The 23,290-nt window shown below is 36.6% G+C and overlaps 2 protein-coding genes across 2 annotated transcripts in view; both read right to left on the reverse strand.

Annotated features, from left to right (window-relative positions):
* The window catches only part of LOC133322276 (ADP-ribosylation factor-like protein 8), a 167,764-nt gene that overhangs the window by 86,624 nt on the left and 57,850 nt on the right, over nt 1-23,290 (reverse strand). The gene's annotated exons all lie outside the window — the stretch shown is intronic.
* LOC133322277 (muscarinic acetylcholine receptor gar-3) lies at nt 17,189-22,731 on the reverse strand. Its single transcript, XM_061531289.1, has 4 exons — nt 22,622-22,731; nt 22,090-22,526; nt 17,988-19,886; nt 17,189-17,900 (listed from the first exon to the last, which is right to left on the reverse strand). The coding sequence occupies exons 1-4, from the start codon at nt 22,708-22,710 to the stop codon at nt 17,191-17,193; spliced, it is 3,135 nt and encodes a 1,044-aa protein (XP_061387273.1). The 5' UTR covers nt 22,711-22,731; the 3' UTR covers nt 17,189-17,190.

Here is a 23,290-nt window from a genome sequence, read left to right on the forward strand (position 1 = left end):
GTACTTTCCTTAATCATGGGAAAGCCAATTGGCAAGAGAAAAATTTCACCCAATTGCCCAATCTTTCTGATGCTCGGGTAGCAGAAAGGAAAGGTCATCATCACTGTAGGTCGTATACCCCAGCTGAGACCAAACCTCCCAGTGGAGGCAGCGGGATTAGCAAATGAGCTTGCTGTGCTTCGTCGTACTAACCCCAGAATCAGAGAAATGACGATGGTAGTGAACATGTTAGTCGGCGAGCACAAGCGGAAAAAGCGGAACATCTGAAGTGTTGCAACACCAGTACCGGAGTGAGTAAATTGTGGGCACCGGTTAAGTCGCTCTTGAACCCAGGAAGAAAGGATGATCGGCAGTCTTTGCCATTTAACGGCGTTGAGGTGACAGATCTGAAGAGGTGCGCGAGTTGTTTCAACTGGCAGTTTATAGAGCACCTTGAGAGTGACAGGGCGAAAAGAAGAGTATTGCGTTCTTCAAGTGGAGGAGAAACCGCCACAATTTACGATGGATGATATTACAAGTGTCATCAGAAGCGCAAACTAAACTAAAGTCCTCAACTTGTCGTTAACCACCCCAATAGTTCCCGATGCCTGGAAAACGGTCAGGGTGTTCCCGCTACTGAAGATAGGCAAGGATGCCATGATTTTATAAAATTAATTTTCAACAATTTTGACCATTTTGTTGACGAGGAACAGAAATTTGTGAGCCGAAGAAATATGACGATGTGCAAAGTTTGGATGAAATCAGTTACTGCCCAGACGGACGGAAATTTGCAAATCGACTCCAAATTGTTTGAAACGAATTTGGTCCAAAGAAAGATTTCATAAGATTCTGTAAAAAGGATATATCAACTATATTAGGTTGGGGAAAAAGAAATCCATTGTGTTGTCGGCAGATGGGTGTACTGATAGATTTCTCGTAAAGTATCGATGAAACAATTTCTGATTTACGCTCGTTGGAAGGGTGACATTTCGCAGTAAAAAAATTATTTTGCTGCTTTTTTTTTGTTTGGTGAATTCAGGTTGTGAGTTACAGGGTGTTAAAAATGGAAGTGAACAAGGAGAAAATTCGATAAATTTTACAGTTTTTCTTTGACAAGCCAAGCGGTTAAAATTGCGAATGGTGTTTATGGTCCCGATACTGTAACAGCCAATTATGTGCAATTTTGATTTTGTAGATTCCGTTCAGGAATTTTTGATGTTAAAGATGTACCTCGCACAGGTAGGCCGGTCGTTGAAAATGTCGATAAAATTGAAGAAATGATCGAAGTTGGACGGCATGTTAGCAGTCGTAACATCGCCCAGAAGCTAAAAACTGTTTTATTGCATTGCAAAATTTTTTTAATGTTAAAAATTGGTATTTAGGGCGGATTGTGAAAATCAACTACTAGAGATTTTTTTGCGAATACAGAGCAGCGCTTCTATGAAAGAGCCATTACGAAGTTACATTTAAAATGGCAACAAATAAAGTCCTATCGTTCATATAAAAAATGGATTTATTTTTCCCCAACCTAATATTTCATAGGTAAATATGCCTAAAATACCAAATATGTAAAAAATCCAAAACTATTGACTTTTTGGGATACCGTTATATGGGGCCTATCCTCAAAAGTGGACCAATTCAAAATACCAAATTACAGCCAATTAGGTTGAAAAATATCTACAAAATACCTAAAATCTGGAATATTTGGTGATACCGTTATATGGGGGCTGTACAATAACTTGGACCGATATATCCCATTTTCATTACCAAGCATCTTGGTGGTAATAGCAATGTATGTGCAAAATTTAAAGCTCTATCCTTAATACTACCTTTTGGCCCGCGATTCATAATAAGTATATATATGAGTGCGAACGAAATTTCCCATAGGAGAATGCCCTGGTATAATTGAAGGAAGAACATTTTCTTAAAGGTTTTCTATTGTCTGTAGAGGGCGTAGAAGTCTTTAGAAGAATTCTATGTGTCGCTTATTGTCCATGGAATACCTAGGGGTTTTTGTCTGATGCTTATAGAAACCCAGTTGATCTTTTTCAATAGAAGGCATAAAGTCTCCACTGTAAACCTTAACGTCATAACAGAGCAGATTTCTACTCTCCATAGAAGATCCAGAGGCATTATATTTGCGATTCGCTACTTTGTTAGCGAATGTGGGAAATATTTAAACATATGTTGTTCCGAAAATACCTCCATATCTCAACACTACACACCAATTCTGACCTTTCAAGTTCTATACTAAATTTGGTACCATTTATTACCTTTTGTACTCTTGTCGTACTTAGATCCAAATTTCATGATTCGAACTCTATAGGTTCACCCAAATTCAAATTGTACCAAATTTAGTACACATAAGTACGAATTTCCAAAACTTCCAACATAGCCCAATCCTACACTCAAACAGTAATTTTAATTTCAAATTTCAGGATTCCTGCTTTATCGGCTCAAATAAATTAAAATTATATCAAATTTAGCACCACTTAGTACAAATTTCCAAAAACATCCTACCAACAACAGTCCTACACTCCAACAGTAATCTTAATTCCAAATTTAAAAATTTCAGGTATATCGTTTCATCAAAATTGTTTCAAATTTAGTACCATTTAGTACACATAAGTACAAATTTCTATAACTTCCGACATCATACCGATCGGTTCACTCAAATCCAAATTGTACCATTTAGTACACATTAGTAGAAATTCCCAGAACTACCCACATATCCCAATCCAACACTCCAACAGTAATCTTAATTCCAAATTTCAGAATTCTAGCCCGATTGGTTCACCAAAATCATAACTGCACCAAATTTAGTACATTAAATTCAGGAATCCAGGATTTTAAATTTTCAGGTTTCCAGCTCAATCAAAAAAATTCTACAAACACCTCTCCCACAATAATCTATGGGTTCTCAAAAAATGTACCAAATTTTTAATAGAAATTTCCAAAACTTCCTACATAACCCAATTCCACGCCCCAATAGTGATTCTAACTCCAGATTTCAGTATTCCAGCAGTGTACCCAAAATAATTAAAACAAGCCATTGTTTTTTTAGATTTAAATTTATTTCATATTTTCTTCTCTTTATTGTTATTATTGTTGTTGTTGTTGGTTTGGTTGTTTATTGTAATTTCTATTAAATTCTATGAAATACTTAATATCTGTAATTTTTTTGTTGTTGCTGTTTTTATTTCTTCTTTTTTCATTTCATTTTGTTTGTAGAGTTTTTTTTTCTTATTTTGCACTGTCAATATTGGATAAATATTTAACGGAAAGCGTAGGGGATGTTTACATTGACCGTGAGAGAGAGAGGGTGCGGGAGTTTTCGGATGTATGGAAATATTTGCATATTTTCAATACACTATACATATGCAATCAAGTTTTATTGTTTCAAATCAATGTTGGAATTGTTGTAAAAGGGAATATTGGAGAGGAAAAAAATTAAATGAATGACAATATGAATGGGGGGAAAGGAAAGGCGAGAGAGTTACAATTTTTCTATTTTATTGATGGGAAGACGACCGGTATACGAGTCATGTTTTTTCTTTGTTTTTTTTTTTACATATTTTATTTTTTTAAATTATTTTGTTTTTTTTTCAAGTATACTATTATTGTTTTCAATTTGTTGCATTTTTTGTTTGTTGTTTTTTTTTCTGTATATATATTTGTTTTTTTTTTAATATACATATTATTTATTAAATAATTTTTATTTAATTTTTTAATTGGTATTTTCTTTTTTTTTTGTATTTTGTGTATGTGTAAAATATTATAATTTTGATTTAATCCATTTGTTGTTGTTTTCTTTTTTTCATTTATAACTTATTTAATTTTTAATTATTTTCTAAATTTTATTTATTTATTCTTTTTTTCTAGATATGTAAATATGTGTGTGTTTTTTTGGTTTCATGAAAAATGTCCTTTGGTGTTATTACTGCATGAATGGATCTGTGTATGTGTTTTTGTGTGTGTGAGTATAAGGATATTTTACTATCATTACGATTTATTTTAATTTTAATTATTATTATTTATGTATTTAATTATTGTCTAAAATTTGATTTAAAACTTAAATGCTACAATTTGAGTATCTCATGCCAAGCACTTCATGCAACCAACCATCCATTCTACCACCCACCCAACCAACCTTCTACCCAAATGCATTCAGGTGTCCGAATACTGGCTTTTTGGATTTTCCCTTTGAAATCCAAATCTTAATTTGTATGGATGGATGGTTGGCTGTGAATGATAACGACAACTCTGATGATGAGTATGTTGATGTCCATAATGTGTTCATGTGTGTATGTCTATATATGTTTGTGATGGTGTCATATGTTGGAAATTTTTGTTGTATAATATTTTGTAATTTATAATTATATAAATATTTCAATATTTATTTATTTATGTTAAATATATATAATATTTTGATACGATTATTTACGAACATTTAAATAATTTTGTTGTTGTTATTATTATTTTTTGTTTTCTTATTTGTTGTTGGTGTTTTACATATTACAGATAATACCTGACATGCTACAACATATTTCTTAGTAACATACATATTCGACAGAGATACATTTATGTAAGGATATGAAGTTATTAGTGGGGATATGAAAGGATATGTGTGGTTGCCTGCCAAGTTTGGGGGCATTGTGGAGCATTATGCTGAAATAGATAGCAGCAGAGTCATCTACAAAGGTACGTAAAGTTAATTAGTTTCAATAAAATTTATATTAATATTAAATAATTAATTCAACACACAATAACTCAACTGTGGAAATATGCCTAAAAATTTGAAAAATATACACCAGGAATATCTAAAAGTCTATTAAAAAAAATAGAAATACAGTATAAGACCAAGGGGATTATACTGTATATTGAATTCCAAGAGACCAACTATTGTCTATAAAAGATCTAGTTGTCTTTATTGATTTTCTAAGAGCTAAAGTCTAAAGAGAACCTAGAGGTATATTATTGTACATAGTATACAGAAAAATATAGGTCTTCTATTGTCTGTGGAATAACTAGAGTTTTTCTTTTGTCTATGGGAAATGTGTTATCTGCGTAGTCCCTAAGACTAAATAAGAACTATATGAGGTCTCTTTAGACGATCTGGGTCAATAAAAAGCTAGAGATCTCCCTTTGCCCGATGAAAACGTAGGTGTCCTATTTTGCATACCCTGATGTATTTTATTTCCTATAGAAGATCCTTACAATGCCTAAATAACTTCTATTTTTCATAGAATACCTGGAGGTTTTCTATTTCCTATATAAGAGGTTTACATGACCAAGAGAGGCAGTAAATGTTTGAAAGATCAATTTTTATTGTCTATAAAAAGCTAGAGATCTCCCTGTGCCCGATTAAAACGTAGGTGTCCTATTTTGCATACCCTGATGTATTATATTTTCTATAGAATATCCTTACAATGCCTAAATATCTTCTATTCTCCATAGAATACCTTGAAGTTTACTATTTCCTATATAAGAGGTTTACATGACCAAGAGAGGCAGTAAATGTTTGAAAGATCAATAGACCATGTATTAATCGGTGTTATATACCCCCAATATGTGAAATTGAGAAAAAAATACAGGATTGTGGGGTCTAAATCTACAAAATTTCGCTGTCCTAGTGCAACATTTGGTTCAGAGTAAATATAAATATATGATCTGAGGTTTTTAAAATTATAAAAATATGCGAAAGTTGGAGAACAAATATTTCGTTCATATAAAATTGAAATGTTTTCCAAATATTGACTCTTTGATGAGGTGACATAATAGATCCTGTCTTCCGACATAATCAATGTTACATATAAAAAATTGAACTTCATAAATGAGGTTCGGTCCAGGCATTCTTTTCTCATGATATTGTAGCAAATTTGTACCTCTTCAGGGGGGACGTGCCAGAAGTAGCGAGCCTCCATCTCTGGGTTCGATCTACGATTGATAAAATTATTACGATGACCGTATTTTAGATCATGTCGGATATCCACATCATGTGAGTTATATGTTCTATTCTATATGTTGCCATGCAAGTGGTTTACATCTATCCTGTATCATATAGATTAATATGGCCCATTTTCATTTTACTGTCCATTTTAAAGCCCTGCGTCAATTTAAAACCCCAAAGCTATAATTCGTGGGTCTATCGAAGATGTAGGTCAAATTGTGCAGTATCGTTATATGGGGGATATATGGGCCGATATGCACCATTTTCACCACCAAACTTTCTAGAACTAGAAAGAAAATATTAGGTTGGGAAGAAAGTCGTTGAAAATTTAGATAAAATCGAAAAAATTATCGAAGTTGACCGGCATGTTAGCAGTCGTAAACTATTTTAAATTTTGATTCAAAAAGAAGATCGATATTTGGGTGCTATACTAATCAACAGAAAAAAAGTAGAACGAAATGAGATAGACCCATTTCTTAAACGGATGATGACTGGAGATGAGACATGGATCACAAAGGATAAACCTGTGCGAAAACGATCGTGGTCGAAGAGCGGGGAAGCACCTCAAACGGTGGCGAAACCAGGACTAACGGCCAGGAAGGTTCTGCTATGCATTTGGTGGGACTGGAAGGGGATTATTTATTATGGGTTGCTGCCATATAGCCAAACGTTAAATATTGACAACTGTTAAAATGTAAGCAACGCCCAGAATTGGCCAACAGGAGAGGTGTCGTGTTCCACCAGGACAACGCTGGGCCACACACATCTACAATGACTCGCCAGAAACTTCGGGAGCTTGGTTGGGAAGTTTTAATGCATCCGCCATGGAGTCCGGACTTGGCACCAAGCGATTATCATCTTTTTCTTGCATTGCAAAATTTCTTTATTGATAAAACATTGGTATCAAGGGAGGATTGTTGAAATCGACTACTATAGTTGTTTGCAAATAGACTTCTATGAGAGAGGCATTTTGAATTTACTTTTAAAATTGCAACAAATCATACAAAAATATTTTCCCCAACCTAATATATTTAAGAAAATACGTACAGGTTCCACATTAGGTTCTATTCAGCACTTTTCGAGCACATAAGTAGATAAGTACATATTCAAGACTACCTTCGTATATCAATCGTACTTCTAATTTCACTAAATTCAGAATCGCTTAGTACCCATAGGTATGAATTTATTAAACTACCTCAATCCAACACTCCAACAGTAATTTTAATTATAAATTTCGTGACCCCAGCACAATCCATTCACATAGATCCAAATTGTACCATATTTAGTACAATATAGTAGTTTTCGTACCTTTGACTTCGGATTTCCAAAACTTCCTCAATCCAGTACTCTAACAGAAATTTTATTTTCATATATAAGTTTTCCATCTCTATCCGTTCTCACTCAAATCTAAATTGTACTAAACTTAGTACCATTTAGTACACATAATTACGTCTCAATACTACACTCCAATTTAAATTTTAATTTCAAATTTTAGGATTCCCGCTCACACAATATGAATTGTACCCTATTTAGTTCTTCTCGTATCCATAAGTACGAAAATCCAATACTACCTTAATCCTGTAATTTTCATTCCGAATTTAAGTTTTCCATATCTATCCGTTCACTGAAATCTAAATTGCACTCCAGCTTTAATTATAATTCAAAATTTCAGGATCACAGCCCTATCCTTTCACACAAAAACAATGTAAACTGTTTGGTACCATTTAGTACTTTTTGTTTCTATAATTACGAATTTTCTAAACTACCTCAATCGTAGTCTCCAACAGTAATTTTTATTCGAAATTTCTGGAGTCCAGCTCTATCCGTTAACACATAATCAAGTTGTACGAAATATAGTATCATTTAGTACACATAAGTACTATGCTTCCATATCTCAATTCTATATTTCAACTGTAACCATTATTCCAAATTTTAATTTTCCAGCTCCCCCAAATCCAAATTGTACGAAATCTAGTGCCAATATGCCACCGTTGGTTAAGTGGCTCATCAGGCATATTGGGCTATGTAGCTTTAGAAGGGTCGAATGTTGATAACTTGTATTTATGTCGCAGTTAATGCGAAGTTGCACCTGCGAATTGAATTCAATTTTATCAAGCTCCGACATTTGTCTTCACTCTAGAAACAACCTGTGCAACCTTCGGAAGTGTGTTAATGGTTCAGAACGTTAAGTGGTCTGACAATATTTATGTTGCTATGGGGACTATAGGTTCGAACACCAAAAAATAAATTATATTTTTATTAATCTTATTAATAAGCTCGACTTGGAAACCGTGGTACGATCAGGAATGTCGTAATGCTACTGATATGAAAAACGCAGCGTATAGGTCAACCCTGTGGACAGTAGCAACACGTAATGCGATGGAGAATTATCGGGAGAAAAAGAAAAAGGAGAAACGTATTTTCAGAAAAAAAAGAGCAAGAAAAACGTGAGCGTGAGCAAATCGAGATGTACAGGAGTCAGAATGAAGTCCGAAAATTCTACCAACGGGTAAAACACCAGACCGAAGGCTCCTGTAGAGATAAAGATGTAAACCTGGTGACAGATACAGACAGCGTGCTGAGGATCTGGAAGGAGCATTTTGAAAAACTTCTGGTATCAAATAGTAGCAGTGAAGTGGATACCGCAGAACCAATAATAGATGACGGTCAATCAATCGGCTGAAGAATAGTAAAGCAGCAGGTGCCGATGGGTTACAAGCCGAAGTATTCTAGACTGGTGGTCAGATGCTGGAAAGGAACATGCACCAGCTGATTAGTACAATTTGGCTAGAAGAATGCATGCCCATGCATCCTGTGTCCTGTGCACAAAAAAATGAGACAAGACGATATGTGCCAACTATAGAGGAATAAGTCTCCTTCCGATCGCATATAAAGTGCTATTCAGCGTACTGTGTGAACGACTGAAGCCAATGGTCAATGACATTATTGGGCCGTACCAATGTGGCTTCAGACCTGGCAAATCCACCATTGACCAGATTTTCACTCTGCGCCAAATTCTGAAAAAAAACCCACGAAAAACACATCGACACATTCCACCTATTCGTCGACTATAAAGCCGCATTTGACAGCCATATCCGTTCAGAGGTGTATAAAGACATGTCTGCGTTTGGCATTCCTGCAAAATTAATTCGGCTAAGCAGGACAGGCAAAGATCAGCAGTTAAAGTCGGAAAGGACCTCTCGGAGACCTTTAATACCGAACGAGGATTTAGAAAAGGTGATAGTTTGTCGTGTGACCTTTTTAACATCCTGCTGGAAAAGGTCATACGAGAGGCCAAAGTGAACAGAAATGACACTCTGTACACCAAACAACACATGTTTCTCGCCTACGCCGATGACATCGACATAATGGGTCGAACACTGAGAGCGATAACAGCCACCTTTGAACAAATTGAGAAAGAGTCTGCCAAAGTGGGTCTGGCAGTAAACGGCGAGAAGACCAAGCTGTGGAACTTGAGAACTACAGCTTCGAGGTAGTCAAAGATTTTATATACCTTGGTACCGCCATAAATAAAATGAATGACATCAGTTTTGAAATTCGGAGAAGGATAGTGATGGCCAACCGATGCTACTATGGTCTGATGCTATTGGTCTGGTCAGATCAAACGCACACTCTAAAAGGCGCTGATACTACCCGTGCTGAAGCATGGGTACTTACGCAAGCAGATGAGGCAGCTTTTGGAGTGTTTGAGAGAAAAATTCTCCGAAAGATCTATGGGCCGATCTGCGTTGACGGTGAATATCGCCGTCGAATGAACCATGAGTTGTACCAGCTATTCTCGGACATCGAAATTGAGCTGCAGCGACTACGTTGGTTAGGTCATGAAGATGCCCCAGCCCAGAAGGCATATAAAAGCGAACCAGCTGATGGTTCACGCAGAAGGGAAAGGCCAAGAACACGTTGGAAAGATCAAGTCGAAGACAACATCGCCGAAAATGGTCTTTCAAATTGGAAAAACTGCGCAAAAGACCGAAGCGAGCTTTTCTAAGCTCGGCTTTCGGAACGAAAGTTCTGTCACAAGTCAGTTAAGTAAGTAAGTTCGACTTGAAATAGAAAAACTGACTTAACAATCATTCAAATGATCATTGCCTTTACAGGCAAAACTCCAATCAATAAAAATATTAGGATATTTTGTAAAAAAAAAACTAAAGAAAAGTTTAAAATTAATTTAAAAAGTTTAAAATTATTATTTTAATTTTGGAATTTTCTTTTTCTGAACATCAAATTTTGTTCATATCCTTTTTAGGATAGGTGCATAAAATCTGCGCCCACATAATAGTTCTATGGTCATGGGAAAATATTAATAAAAATATAATTCATTTTTTATTATATTTATATATCTTTACATAAATATTTTTCTTTACATAACATTTATGGTTGTGACTCTGCTTAAATATAATACATTTTAATAAGTATTCTTTATTATATTTTGCTAAAATATTTTCTTCTAAATTTAAATATTCAACAAATAATGATAAGCAAAAATAATATATAACAATATAACAATTTTTTAATAACTATATTTCATCTTAATTTAACAAATATCATTTCATGCGTAATGCTCCACAATATGCTACGGTGTGGTGGCTAGCCACTATGTTGGGACAGAAAGGGGGAGACATATGGGGTTTATAAATGTCTGCTCGGATAGGGGTCATACTCTTATGTCTGTAGTAGTAGTACTTGGTTAACATTATCCGGAGGTTTTTTTGTTCATTATTTTTTATTTTTTTTTTTAATATATATCATGGTATGTATGTAGTTTCTGTATATATATTTATTTATATGTGTGTGTTCGTAAAAGTGTCTGTCTGTGTGTGTGTTTGTGTAATATAAACCATTTAAAATGATAGGCATTTCTGTTTCGGTTTTTTTTTATTTTTTTTCTATTTGAATTGACCTGTTTTCAAAGAAGTTGTTATTTTTTTTTGTATTTTGTTTTTCGCTTTTAACTATTCTTTGTGTGTTTAGCTGTGTCTTTGTAAGTGTTGCTGATGTTGTTGCTGTTGTTGTTTGGCTGAGTACTATATAATCGGCCTGTTGCTGCTACTGCTGCATTATAAAGCTGTGTATTTTCTCTGTGGCTTTCGAAACGAACAAACGAACAGGAAAAAAATTACACGTTTTAGTCACAATCCAGGGGCTCGTTAGATTGTGCATTCAAGCGTGGAGTCCTTTTTTTCTATAACGAGGAGTTCGTGTTGTTGTCGTTAATTTTTTTTTTTTGCGCCAGGTTGGTAGATAAAGGTATGGTGAAAAAAAAAACATATTGGAGTTTCAGTGTATTAATGTTGCTGTTGTTGTTTTTTTTTTTTTCATTTGTATAATAGTTATACTAGGTCACTAGGTGTTGTATGGGTTTGTACGTGTGTTGTTGTTAGTGTGTGTGTGGGTATATTTTTTGTACAATAAATTAAAAGAGGAAAATACTTAGGTCTATATTGCAGCCAGCCGACCTTTTTTTATGCTATGATGATTTTTTACCGGTGTTTTGTTTTAGTTTTTTGCATTTCTTTTTGTTTTCATTTTTTTTTTTCTTATATTTTTCAATGTAGAAAGTATAAAATTTGTGTTGTTCTTGTATGTGTTTATTTGTAGTTGTTTATAAAAATAATATATGTAATTGTAACGAGGAATATAGGAAGAAAGTTTTTTTCTGGATATGTACAGAGTTTGGGGGATAATGGTTGTGTGATTTCCTTTTTGCAGATATGTTGATATATAACAGTGTAAGCGTGTTCTAAAGGGAAATATATGTTGGAAAACTTCAAAATATGGCAAATTATTTGGCTAGAAGTCCTCTAATATGAGAAAAATCTCCCAAATCGCCAGACAGTAGATTCCTACAGATAAAATAGATTTTGAAAGAAACATTTGTAGAAGCATATTATAAATAAGCCATTATGGAGACCACATAATGGACGGCTATAGTAAGAAGACCTACGTAGATCTTCCATTTTCACTACACATTATATAGGATTCCTTTAATAAGGGGGCCATCAAAATACCTTAAATGTGGCGGTCCTTTTTGTGAAGGCTATATCGAAACAAATACATTTTTATGGGCTAATGTTATACCTCCATTAACATTTTTCAAAAACCATCCGGACCTTTATACGAGGGCTATAATAAGACATGAATCTATATATTGTCTGTCAGAAGTTGTTTATTCTCTAGGAAAACGATGCATTATAGATCTTTATGTTGCACTGAAAAATTAAATATGCCGAACATCGGCCGGGATATTTACATGAAAGTTATGTCAAAACATAATGTTAATTCGAAGAACTCAAAATACCAAAAATGAAAGCAATTTCATTTGAAAAGGGTGCCTAGAATCATAAAAATAAAAAAAAAACGTGGCCGAACATTTATATGAGATCTAAATAAAAGTGTGGACCCATTTATAAAATAATTTTAAACAAAATTTTATATGAGTTTCCTTTATATATATATGAACAATTTTATACCCTCCACCTTGAAGGAACATTAAAAAATCGCAAAATCAGTATAAAAATCCTATTATACGTGGACTATGACAAAACATGAATCTAACTTCTGGCAAAAGATTTTATTTATTCTCTAAGACTACGAAATTATAGACACTTCGATTGGAAAAGATCCACTGAAATATAAGGTTGCGGAAAAAGATAACCATTAATTTTTCGGCAGATAGCTGTACTGATAGTATCGATCGTAAAGTATCGATCTAACAATTTCAAATTTATGCTCGTTGGAAGTCTGACATCTATGTGCAAATTTAGATTCCGTTCAAGAATTTTTGATGTTAAAGATGCACATCGCACAGACAGGCCGGTCGTCGAAAATGTCGATAATATCGGAGAAATAATCGAATCTGACCGGCATGTTAGCAGTCGTAACATCGCCCAGGAGCTAAAAATCGACCATAAAACTGTTTTAAACCATTTACACAAAGAAAGAAGCACGGTTTTTGGATGCCACACCGAATTAACTGAATTGTCCAACAGGAGAGGCGTCGTGTTTCACCAGGACAACGCTGGGCCACACACATTTACCTAAAGTAACTCGCCAGAAACTTCGGGATCTTGGTTGGGAAGATTTAATGCATCCGTCATACAGTCGGGACTTGGCACCAATCGATTATCATCTTTTTCCTGCATTGCAAATTTTTTCTAATGTTAAAAAATTTGTATCTAGGGAGGATTGTGAAAATCGACTACTAGAGTTTTTTTTGCGAATAGAGAGCAGGACGTCTTTGAGAAAGGGATAATGAAGATAACTTTAAAATGGCAACAAATCATACAACAAAACGGTACATTTTTGGACCAAATACATCATTCCGAATCATGTTAAATAAAGTCCTACAGTTCATATAAAAATAATTGATTTCCTTTTCCTCAACCTAATATTTTTTTTATTGTATGGCTGTTCTTTTGGAGCTATAATTACCCAATACATATACATACTTATATGTGCATAACCAGGGCCATATAAGCGTAAATCAAAACAAACGCTGAAAAATGAATTTAATAGAGGATTTAGGAATGGATATTTTTCTGTAACTGTGCAATTAATGAGTTACCCGTTATTCTTTACAGAAAATCTGAATTTCTTCAGTTGAGTCTATAGAAATCAAATGCTTTTGTACTTTTGCTTTTCTGTAAAAGACTCGATAGAATATGGAGGACACATTTTTTAATATCTCCTGTGTTTCAGAAAATTTTTAAAATTTTTAATATTGTGTAGCAACCTGATTCTTCTTCTATTCTATATTGAATACTACCTATAATAAACCTCTTGTAATCGGTAGTCCTTCTTATTGAAGGGTTTCGATGGGTCTCTTAACTATAATTTGTAATAAAATTACATACCGCAATTATGGCCAAATCGTCAGGAAATTTGCCACGAATTTTTACACGAAGAAAGAGATGTGACCAAAGAATAAGCGGGGGTATTTTGATTATGATTGGTCAATATTTAGCATTAATATTATACTGCGAATTTGTTCATTTTGTACGATATTTAGATCTAATGAAATTTGAAGCCCAGTGGTAGTTTTGTAAGGTATAATATGAACGGCTCACTCCGACTATATTTCTCCGCTCACAGGATTATTCATGGAATACCTCCATCAGAAGACCATAACATAGTCTTATTCGCTGTCTAAGGAAGACCATCTATGGAAATTTTCTATCATTAGAAGACCTTCTTATACCATTAGAAAATTTAAAGAAGTCCTTCTACCTATCCTGTAGAATGTTTCATATTTTTTGACTTCCTATAGAAGTTTTTTATCTATAAAAAACTTATAGCAGACATCTAGAATGTCCTTCATCCTCCAGTCCTCCATATTGAGAAGACCAGGTTTTTTTTGAAGATGAACATCGGTCTTCGTGTAGTTCTTTTATGGGTCTTCTGTAAAAAGTGGATCCATAGAAATTTGACCGTTTTAAATTCACTCTCTGGATAAAATGTATTGTCAAGATCTGGCTTACCGCTTCTACATATATTGAATGCCACCTACCAACCACCTTGGGCTGATGATTTTCTCAAGGATAAAATATTCTTTGAGGAAAAAATAAATAGTAGAAAAATAATAGTCTCAAGGTACAGATTGAGGTCCTCCTACAGGTGTCCTTAATGGTTGAATTCATCTAATTTATGGTATAGTTGGCCTTATGCAGCCCTTGGAAATGGATTCCAAAGGGCTTCTATATAAAAATGGGTTCACAGAAGACCACCTCAAGATAATATTACAGAGTAAGACCCCCAGGTGTTCCATTTTAAACGGTAAAAATAGAGAATGGTTTAAAATGGATTGGAGACCCGATCCGTCTTCTCAAAGTAATGCAATATATTTCTGAATAAAACCAATTTTAAAAGGCTTTTAAATGACTTCTAAATCTACAGGGTTATTATACATAGCTTTTATATAGTAACGACCACCTCAAGCATTTTTCTAAAAGTTATCAATGTTGGCCTTATTCCGGCTATATCTGAATGAATAAATATTATTACAAAGCAGAAAAGGACTGTTCCTAGAATGAAGACAAATGTTGAACTTTGACAAATTTGAATTTAATTCGCATATGCAAGTTTCGCATCAGGGCGGAATAAATACAAGTTATCAACGTACGACATTTGTAAAGCCACATAGCCCAATATGCCTGATGAGCCGCTTAACCAACGGCGAAACGCGTCGCATAATGGTGGGTACGTAGGTTCTTCTCCTGGCTTTCCTTTTCATTGCAAAACTTAGATCATCAAGCTCGACTCGAAAGAGTATAAATAACCACTTAAAATTACTTTCAAATGATCACTGCCCTTACAAGGCAAAATTGAAATAACAAAAAAAAAAAAAAAAAAAAAAAAAATTATTATTACAAATAAGAATCTAAAGCACCTATCTGATTGTAATGGGGATTCTAAAATCGTTTAAAGTACTTCAGAGGATAGTAGACACCATGAAGGTTATTTCTTAATTAAATACACCGTTAAGGGCTTCTATATAAAAATGGTCGTCCTTACCCATACTCATACCCATCTACTGGGCTTCTTTAAATTGATTTTTTTTTACAGTTTATCTGTAAGTTTTCGCTGAGAATTTGAGACACTGAAACTATTCGAAATGTTTGGCGATGTTAAGGTCGCAGATCCGGTCCTTTGTGAATAAAATAAATAAAAATACTCCTATATAAAGGTCCTTATCAAGGGATTTCCTGGATAGATGACATTCGATAGGGCTTATATATGGTATTCCTCCACCAGGTCTTATATAAGTACTTGATGAGAAAAAAAATTGAAGGCATGGATATTGTAGACGATTAGGAATCAAAAATTCTCTCTGTAAATGTCCTTTGAAAATATGATGTCATTAGTAGGGCCTATCTAGATGAAATACACTGTAAGGGGGTTATCTATACAATGGAGAAATGTTGGGTGCCTTCCTACAGGTCTTTTATCAGTTCTAACTGAGAATCTGTAACATTGAAGGAATAAGCAATGATTGACAATATTGGGGTCCTAATAACGCCGTGGAGGTTCTTTATGAACGGAAGACCATTCAAAGTGTTTCTATATATAAAAAGTCCTTGTCAAGGGAATTATTATACATATTGACGTTCCACGGAACCGCTCCTTCTTTCATTAGTACTTAATGAGAATTACTATCCACTTAAATATCTGAAATACCCAACTAATATCATGGAAAATAACTTGCAATTGATGGGGGATCCGAATTTCGTCAGTTAAACATCACATGAAAATTTGAGGTCTCATGCAGAACTTATCTAAATAAAATACACTGTAAAGATATTGCGAAAGTCTTGTTCAAACATAAGACAATCTGCAGGTCTTTTCTCCTGCAGGCCTTCTACTATAAACTCTCAATGGTTATAGCTCAACTTAAAATAGGTCATACTCATTTAAAGGCCTTGCGTATATAAGGACCCTTCTAAAGGCATTATTTAGACCGGAGATCAGGAGACATGGTTTCTGTTGATAGAAGTTTATTATGACGGTTTTAACACTGAGAATCTCAAGCACAAATTGCTTGCAATGGTCTGTGGATCCCAAATACTGAGTTTTATTGTCTTCTGAAAATTGATGGTCTTATGCAGTCACACTGAAAATTCTGAAGATTCGTTTATTTCTAGAGCGTCTATAGAGTGAATACGTCATACGAGTTTTCTTCAATGAGGGTTTCAATCCACTGAGAATCTAAAGCTCCCGAAAATATGAGGTGTTATGCAGGTTTTTTCTAAAGGAACTTGTCCAGGTCTTACTCATACATTGGATAATTTATAGTCATCAAAGAGTGTACAGCTCGAACTCAATATTGAAATGTTTTAATTCGGAATCTGAAATTTCAATTTTTGAAAAAATATTCCCAATCCCATAACCCTTTAAAATCCCTTTTCGGATTACATACAAACATATCCGCATTAAAAAATAACACACCTCTTGTGATTTAAGTACGTTTTTCCATATGTGTGTGAGAGTGTCTGTCTGGAAGATATGTATAAAAGTGTGTGAGTGTATTACTTCAGTGTAGTTATTTTTGTTGTTGGTTGCTGATTCCTGAAGAAGAAGCACAAATGTGTATGTAGTTTATTTTTGTTCCACCTGAACAAAAACAGAACAACAAACGAAACAAAGAAGAAAAAATCCAACAAAAAATGATTAAAAAGGATTACAACAATGTGGTTCAAAGGCCTAGTGCTTCCACACCAACATCTGCACCCGCTCGCACACACCCTTTAAGTCATATGCCAATCACCCTTAAGTATCCGGGTAAATGTCTTTTTAAATTGCTGATTGGCAAGGGCATAACAGAACGGGTTCATGGGACTATTGGCATAGCATAGGAAATACGAGAACATGTACAGGTGTTCATTGGTACAGGGTGGATTGCGGCAAAAACCTTCGACCAGCGCCAGTACATGATAGGGGGTCCAGCAGGCAACGAAACAACCCAAAATGAAAGAGATTGTGCGGAAGGCCTTACGGGCCCTATTTTCCGATTTGGATTTTTGTCGCCCGACCCCAATTACCAGGGGTATGGTAGCTTTTTTACTTTTAAAATGTTTACTAATCGATTGCATGAAATCCCGTTTACTCGAACTGCGACTACTACTCGAAGCTGCATGCTGCAGATGATGTGAATGGGGTTTCTTTTGCAGTTTTAGCGATGAGGATTGTCGCTGGGGTCCGGCGTGAGGGGCGGGATGCTGCTGCTGCGCTTGTGATGTGGTGCCCGACCCCGAACTGGTACCCGATGTGGAAGCCATTTTTTGTGTGGTATCTGAAGTTTCTCGTTCATCGATTTTGTCCAGACTTTTGGAGGTGACCAGAGGGGCGGGGGTTGTCACCGTTGTTGGAGCTGTGGGTGCTGTTGTTGCTGTCGTGGTGGTCACTGTTGTCCCACAATGACTGTTGTTGTTATTATTATTGTTATTTGTTGTTGTTGCTGTGCTGGTGGTGGTCCTTTGACCCCGTTTCTCTGAAGACGTCGTCGTCGTTCCAGACGCCGCCATTGTCATGACCAATTTACTGCCATTGGTTTGCTGCGTAGTTATTGAGGTGTATTTCAGGAGGCCCGCATCGGCACTATTGTGTCGCGGAAACATTAAATTACTGGCATCGATGCAGCTTTCCCGACGCACCCTCTCAAAGTCCTCCAGACCTGTATAGGAGACAAGTAAATGTTTTTCAATTTCAATGGTATTGGAGGTGGAGGTTGTGGTTGCAGGGTGAGGTTGGATTGGGGATTGTAGGTTCTTGGTGGAAATCGTATTATTGTCACCTTGTTGTTGTTGTTGCGGTTGCAGGGGAGTGGTTGTGCTGGCGGTTTGGGCTGCAACTTTTTGCAAAGCCTGACTTAACAGCGTGGGACTGCTGGCATTCTGTTTGGCATGGCCGGCACTTGGAAGTTTATTTGTCGCAGTGGTCGCCGCGTTAGCCCCACCACCGTTACTATAATTATAGGTGGTGGGCGAGGCCATTGCTATGGAACTCTCATCCATGAAGCGCAATTCCGAATTGTTCGCCATCACATCATAGGTCAAATGCAATTCGCTGTTACTGCTCGGATTCTCAGAGGTATCGGAGAGCAGGGAGCTACACTGGAATTGTTCCGGTGGCGGGAGGATGGCATGTACCAAACTTGCCTGGACCTGTTCGCGGGGCACAACAATGGGAGCCAAATTAACCGGTGACAATGGGGATTCATCATTGGGAGGTTTGGTGGATTTATTAGAGGACGCCATAGGCGGAGGTGGATACTGTGGCTGTGGTGGTGATGATGTTGTTGTTATTGTGGAAGGTCTTCGTTCGGTTTCAACAATCTGGGATAGGGTGGCGCAGGAGGTCCTCTTCATTTTATCCATGGCCGGTTGGCGACTTAACTCCTCTTTACTTTGGGTTCTTTCGATTTTCTGGCTGGGATGGGGAGAACTGGCACCGGAGGATGATGGAGCCATGGCTTCACTGGATTTCGAGGTGGGGGTACACATACCTTTACTACGCGTGGCAATCAATGCCGCCTGGGCTCCGAAAACCAAACCAATGGAAGAACGTTTTCGCAAATTGGCAACTTTTTGTTGTTGCATAAATTGCTGGGCCTGATTGACGGACGACTCCTCATCCGAATCAAAGGCCGGACTACTGGATCGCTCACTTTTCTCCACTTCACCAGAATCATTTTTCGAACCCGCTTTATTTGTCTTACCCTCTGATATACGTCGTTGTTCCTCAGCTTTGGTCTCAACCAAAGACCCATTAATGATCTCCGTGGCCTGCGCCAAGGGGTTGGCCTGCCCGGAACCACTATAACGTTTAGCCGCCGTACATGGCTGCTCACATCCCTCCTTATCCTGTGAACCTGTCAATTCCACTTTTGTCTTTAGGATTTTCTCTTCAATCGCACCAATACCCGCCGCATGTCCAGCCATACCAGACATGGCTCCCGCACTCAAAGCCACCATGGACTGCATTTTCCTTTGTTTCGCCTCACTGCGTTTCTGCATTTCATAGGCGGTCTTATAAATTCCGCCGTAGAGGACAAACAGCACAATCAGTGTCGTCCAATAATAACCAATAATGAGGGCCGTATTAAATACCGGATCTTTAAGGAACTGTACAGCACACTGACCGGGCAGTAGATCACGTTTTCCGGTAAAATGTTCCCACCCGAAAATCGATATGAAAAACAGCAGGGCAGGTATTATCCAGGTTATTGTGACCATATAAATCACGCGACGTTTGGTACGCCAGCTACGATATTTAGCGGCAATTTTTACCGAACAATAGCGATCGATTGTGATGAGCAGTACCGTGTATTGGGAGACCAGACAAACGGTATAGTCGACGGAAAGCCAAAGATCGCAAAGCAACGGGCCGAGATCCCAATAGCCCATTAGCACATAGACGGTGTAGAAGGGCATGGAGACGGTACCTTGAAAACAAGAGAGAGAAAAGAATGGAAGGTGAGGATTAGAAAAATGTACTAAAAACAGACACGGGTGATCTTTTAAGGCCTGAGGACCTTCAGAGGGTTTTCATAAATAATCTGTATATGTTATCCGCGGATAACAGCTACTAGGCCTATGGCCTCTAATGGATATCTATAAAGAACTTTTAAAGGTCCCTTAACGTTAATTTTAAAGTCCTCTAAGAAGTCCTTCAGGACGTCATCATATAATACCTCCAGAAGCTCTATTTTGCATATATCCAGAAGTTATATTTTGATGATCTCTAGAAGTCCTCAAGAAGTTATATTTAGATAACCTCTAGAAGTCCTCTTAAATGTCACCATAGATGACTTCTAACACGTCTCTTTAGTAGATCTATAGAAGGTCTCTGTAGAAGACATCCCAAAGGTCTCCATTCAGAGGAAGGTGTCTATAGAAAAATTCTATGAATTCTCCATAGATGACCTTTGAAAGGTCTCTATGGGCCGCTTGTGGAATTTCTCCCAAGAATTCCACAGGAAATATTCTTTACGAAATATATATGGGTCTATAGAGAGTTCCACAGGGTATCTACAGAATACCTCTACAATTTTTCTAAAGACGATGTCTATGGAATTTTCTAGAGGATCTCTATAGAATCTTTAGACTGTCTCTATAGAAGACCCCTGAATGCCTCCATAGACATCTTCTTGAAGTTCTCTAGAAGGCATCCATTAAAGATCTCTAAAAGGTCTCCAGAGAAGACGTCTGTAGAGGATTTAGAAGGTCTCTATAGAAGACATCTAGGAAGTCTCTATATGAGACCTTTAAAATACTGTCTCTATAGAAGACCCCTGAATGCCTCCATAGACATCTCCTTGAAGTTCTCTAGAAGGCATCCATTAAAGATCTCTAAAAGGTCTCCAGAGAAGACCTCTGTAGTGGATAGAGACCTTATCTATAGAAGACATCTAGGAAGTCTCTATATGAGACCTTTAAAAGGAAGGCTTGTGGAAGTCCCCTAAAGGTCTATAGAGGATTCTTAGTGTTCTCCATAGAATACCTATACAAGTTGTCTATGGAAGACATCTAAAAAATTCCCATTGATGGCCTCTAAAAGTTCTCTGCAGAACGTTCTATAAAAGGCCTGAAGTTCTCTACAGACCTTCTGAAGTACTCCGCACACCTTCAAAAGTTCTCCATAGACCTTCAGAAGCTCTCCATAGACTTCCTGAAGTTCTCCATAGACCTTCAGAAGTTCCCCACAGACCTTCAGAAATTCTCCATAGACCTCCACAGACCTTCAGGAGTACTCCGTATACCATCAGATGGTCTCCACAGACTTTCAGAAGTTCTCCATAGACATTCAGATGTTCTCCAAATATCTTCAGAAGACCTCCACAGACCTTTAGAAGTTCTTTACAGATATTCAGAAGTTCTTTACAGATATTCAGGAGTTCTTCAGAAGACCTTTAGAATGTCACCAAAGATCTTTAGAAGTTCTCCACAGACCTGCAGAAGGTCTCCAAAGAACTATAGAAGTACTGCATAGACCTTTAGAAATTCTCTACAGGCCTTCAGAAGCTCTCCATAGACCTACAGAAGTTCTCCATAGACCTTCAGAAGTTCTCCTCAGATATTCAGAAGTTCGCCACAGAACTTCAGAAGGTCTCCGAAGTCCTTTAGAAGTTCTCCGCAGAACTTCAGAAGCCCTTCATAGATCTTCATAAGGTCTCCAAAGACCTTCAGCAGTTCTCGACAAATCTTCTGATGTTCTCCATAGACATTCAGAAGTTCTCCATAGATCCACATAAGTTCTCTATAGACCTTCAGAAGTTCCCCACAGCCCTTCAGAAGTTCTCCAAAGATCTTCAGAAGTTATCCACAGACCTTCAGAAGTTCTCCATAGACCTTTAGAAGTTCTTCACAGACCTTCAAATGTTATCAATAGAGCTTCAGAAGTTATCTATACACCTTCAAAAGTTTTCCACAGACCTTCAGAAGGACCTCTGGAAATCGCAATAGAAATATTATTGAAGGTCTCTATAGAGAGCTCTACAGAGATCCTCAACAAGGTGTCTAGAAGGTCTTTAATAACGACCTCTAGGAGGTCTCTAGAAATCACATAAAGACACCATCCTTAACTATTGAAATCCTCTACAAAATCTCTATATAAGTGATCCTCCTCCTCCACAAAAATGTACTCACCTATCAACATATCTGTGGCCGCCAGTGATGCAATAAAATAATTACTCGGCTGACGGATATTACGATCGACAATAAATGCCAATAAGACCAAAATATTACCACCCACTGTCAGGATGATGCAGATGGCCAAACACACAGCAATGGCTATTGTTTGCCATAGCTCAAATGGTGGCAATACCAATGCTGGACCCTCTTCTGTTTCCTCGCCAGTACTGCCATATAAACTTGTACTATTTGTCGCCGCCAGAGTCGAGCTACCATTAACATAGGCCGCCAAACGTTCCAAATCATCACTGGTCCATAAATTAAGTTCACCATTTTCCCCAATATAAGGCCGATATAGTTTGGCTGCTTTCAGCAGACGCTTACATTCGTTATGTTCGACAAAACGATTGTAAATTGAACGGCAGAGATTTTCACGTTCCTTTTTAAGGCGCCTGTAAGGAAAAAAGGGAATAGAGATATAATTATAGAGAGGGAGATTGGTATCAGTAAAAATTAAGTGAGAATCTTAAATATTCTTTGTACTCACCATTGTGTTATAAAGTCCGGTTTTATTGAATAAATTGGATCTGTTTTATTATCGATTTCACCCGAGGAGGCCAAATCAAAATCCTCCATTTCATTTATTGCACTGGAAGTTTTCATTTTGTCTGCTGCGTTTGCTTTCACCGTTTTCCTCCGAACATTTCCAATTGTGTGTTATAATTATTATTATTATTTGGTAATAGTATTGTCATATAGATTGCCTCATCGGGGGCTGTTAGCTGCAAGAGAGGAGTGGTAAGAAGGGGTTATATTAGAATTAGGATAGATGAAAATAAGAGGTTATATATCAATTTATTTATTTAATAAGGTTCGAAGGCCCGAAGGAGATATTATTGAAGATGTCTAGACGGTCTGCAAAGAAGACCTCTAGAAAGGCTTTATAGAATACCTTTAGATGGTTGCTTTTAGAAAGGTTGCTTTAGAAAAAATCTAGACGGTCTATATAGAAAACCTCTTTAATATCTTTACATAAGATATATAGAACAACTCTATAAAATATGTTATGATGGTCTCTATAGATGATCTGGAAAGGGTATATAAAGAATTCCTCTACAAGGTCTCTATAGAAGGCCTCAAAACGTTATTTATAGAAGATATGAAGGAAGTATCTATGAAAAACAGTAGAAGATACCCCAAGAAGTTCCATAAAATA

This window comes from Musca vetustissima, unplaced genomic scaffold (assembly GCF_032173495.1).
Source record: "Musca vetustissima isolate MV318-11 ecotype Yass unplaced genomic scaffold, APGP_CSIRO_Mvet_v1 utg24602, whole genome shotgun sequence".
NCBI lineage: Eukaryota > Metazoa > Arthropoda > Insecta > Diptera > Muscidae > Musca > Musca vetustissima.

What these genes read in the sequence shown, in the direction of transcription:
- LOC133322277 (XM_061531289.1), bottom strand. Translation starts at nt 22,710, where the DNA reads ATGGAGGATTTTGATTTGGCCTCCTCGGGTGAAATCGATAATAAAACA. An exon ending in GGCCACAGATATGTTGATAG is followed by an intron (nt 19,887 to 22,089) that starts GTGAGTACATTT and finishes CTTGTTTTCAAG; the next exon opens with GTACCGTCTCCATGCCCTTC. An exon ending in AACTACGCAGCAAACCAATG is followed by an intron (nt 17,901 to 17,987) that starts GCAGTAAATTGG and finishes CCACCAGCACAG; the next exon opens with CAACAACAACAAATAACAAT.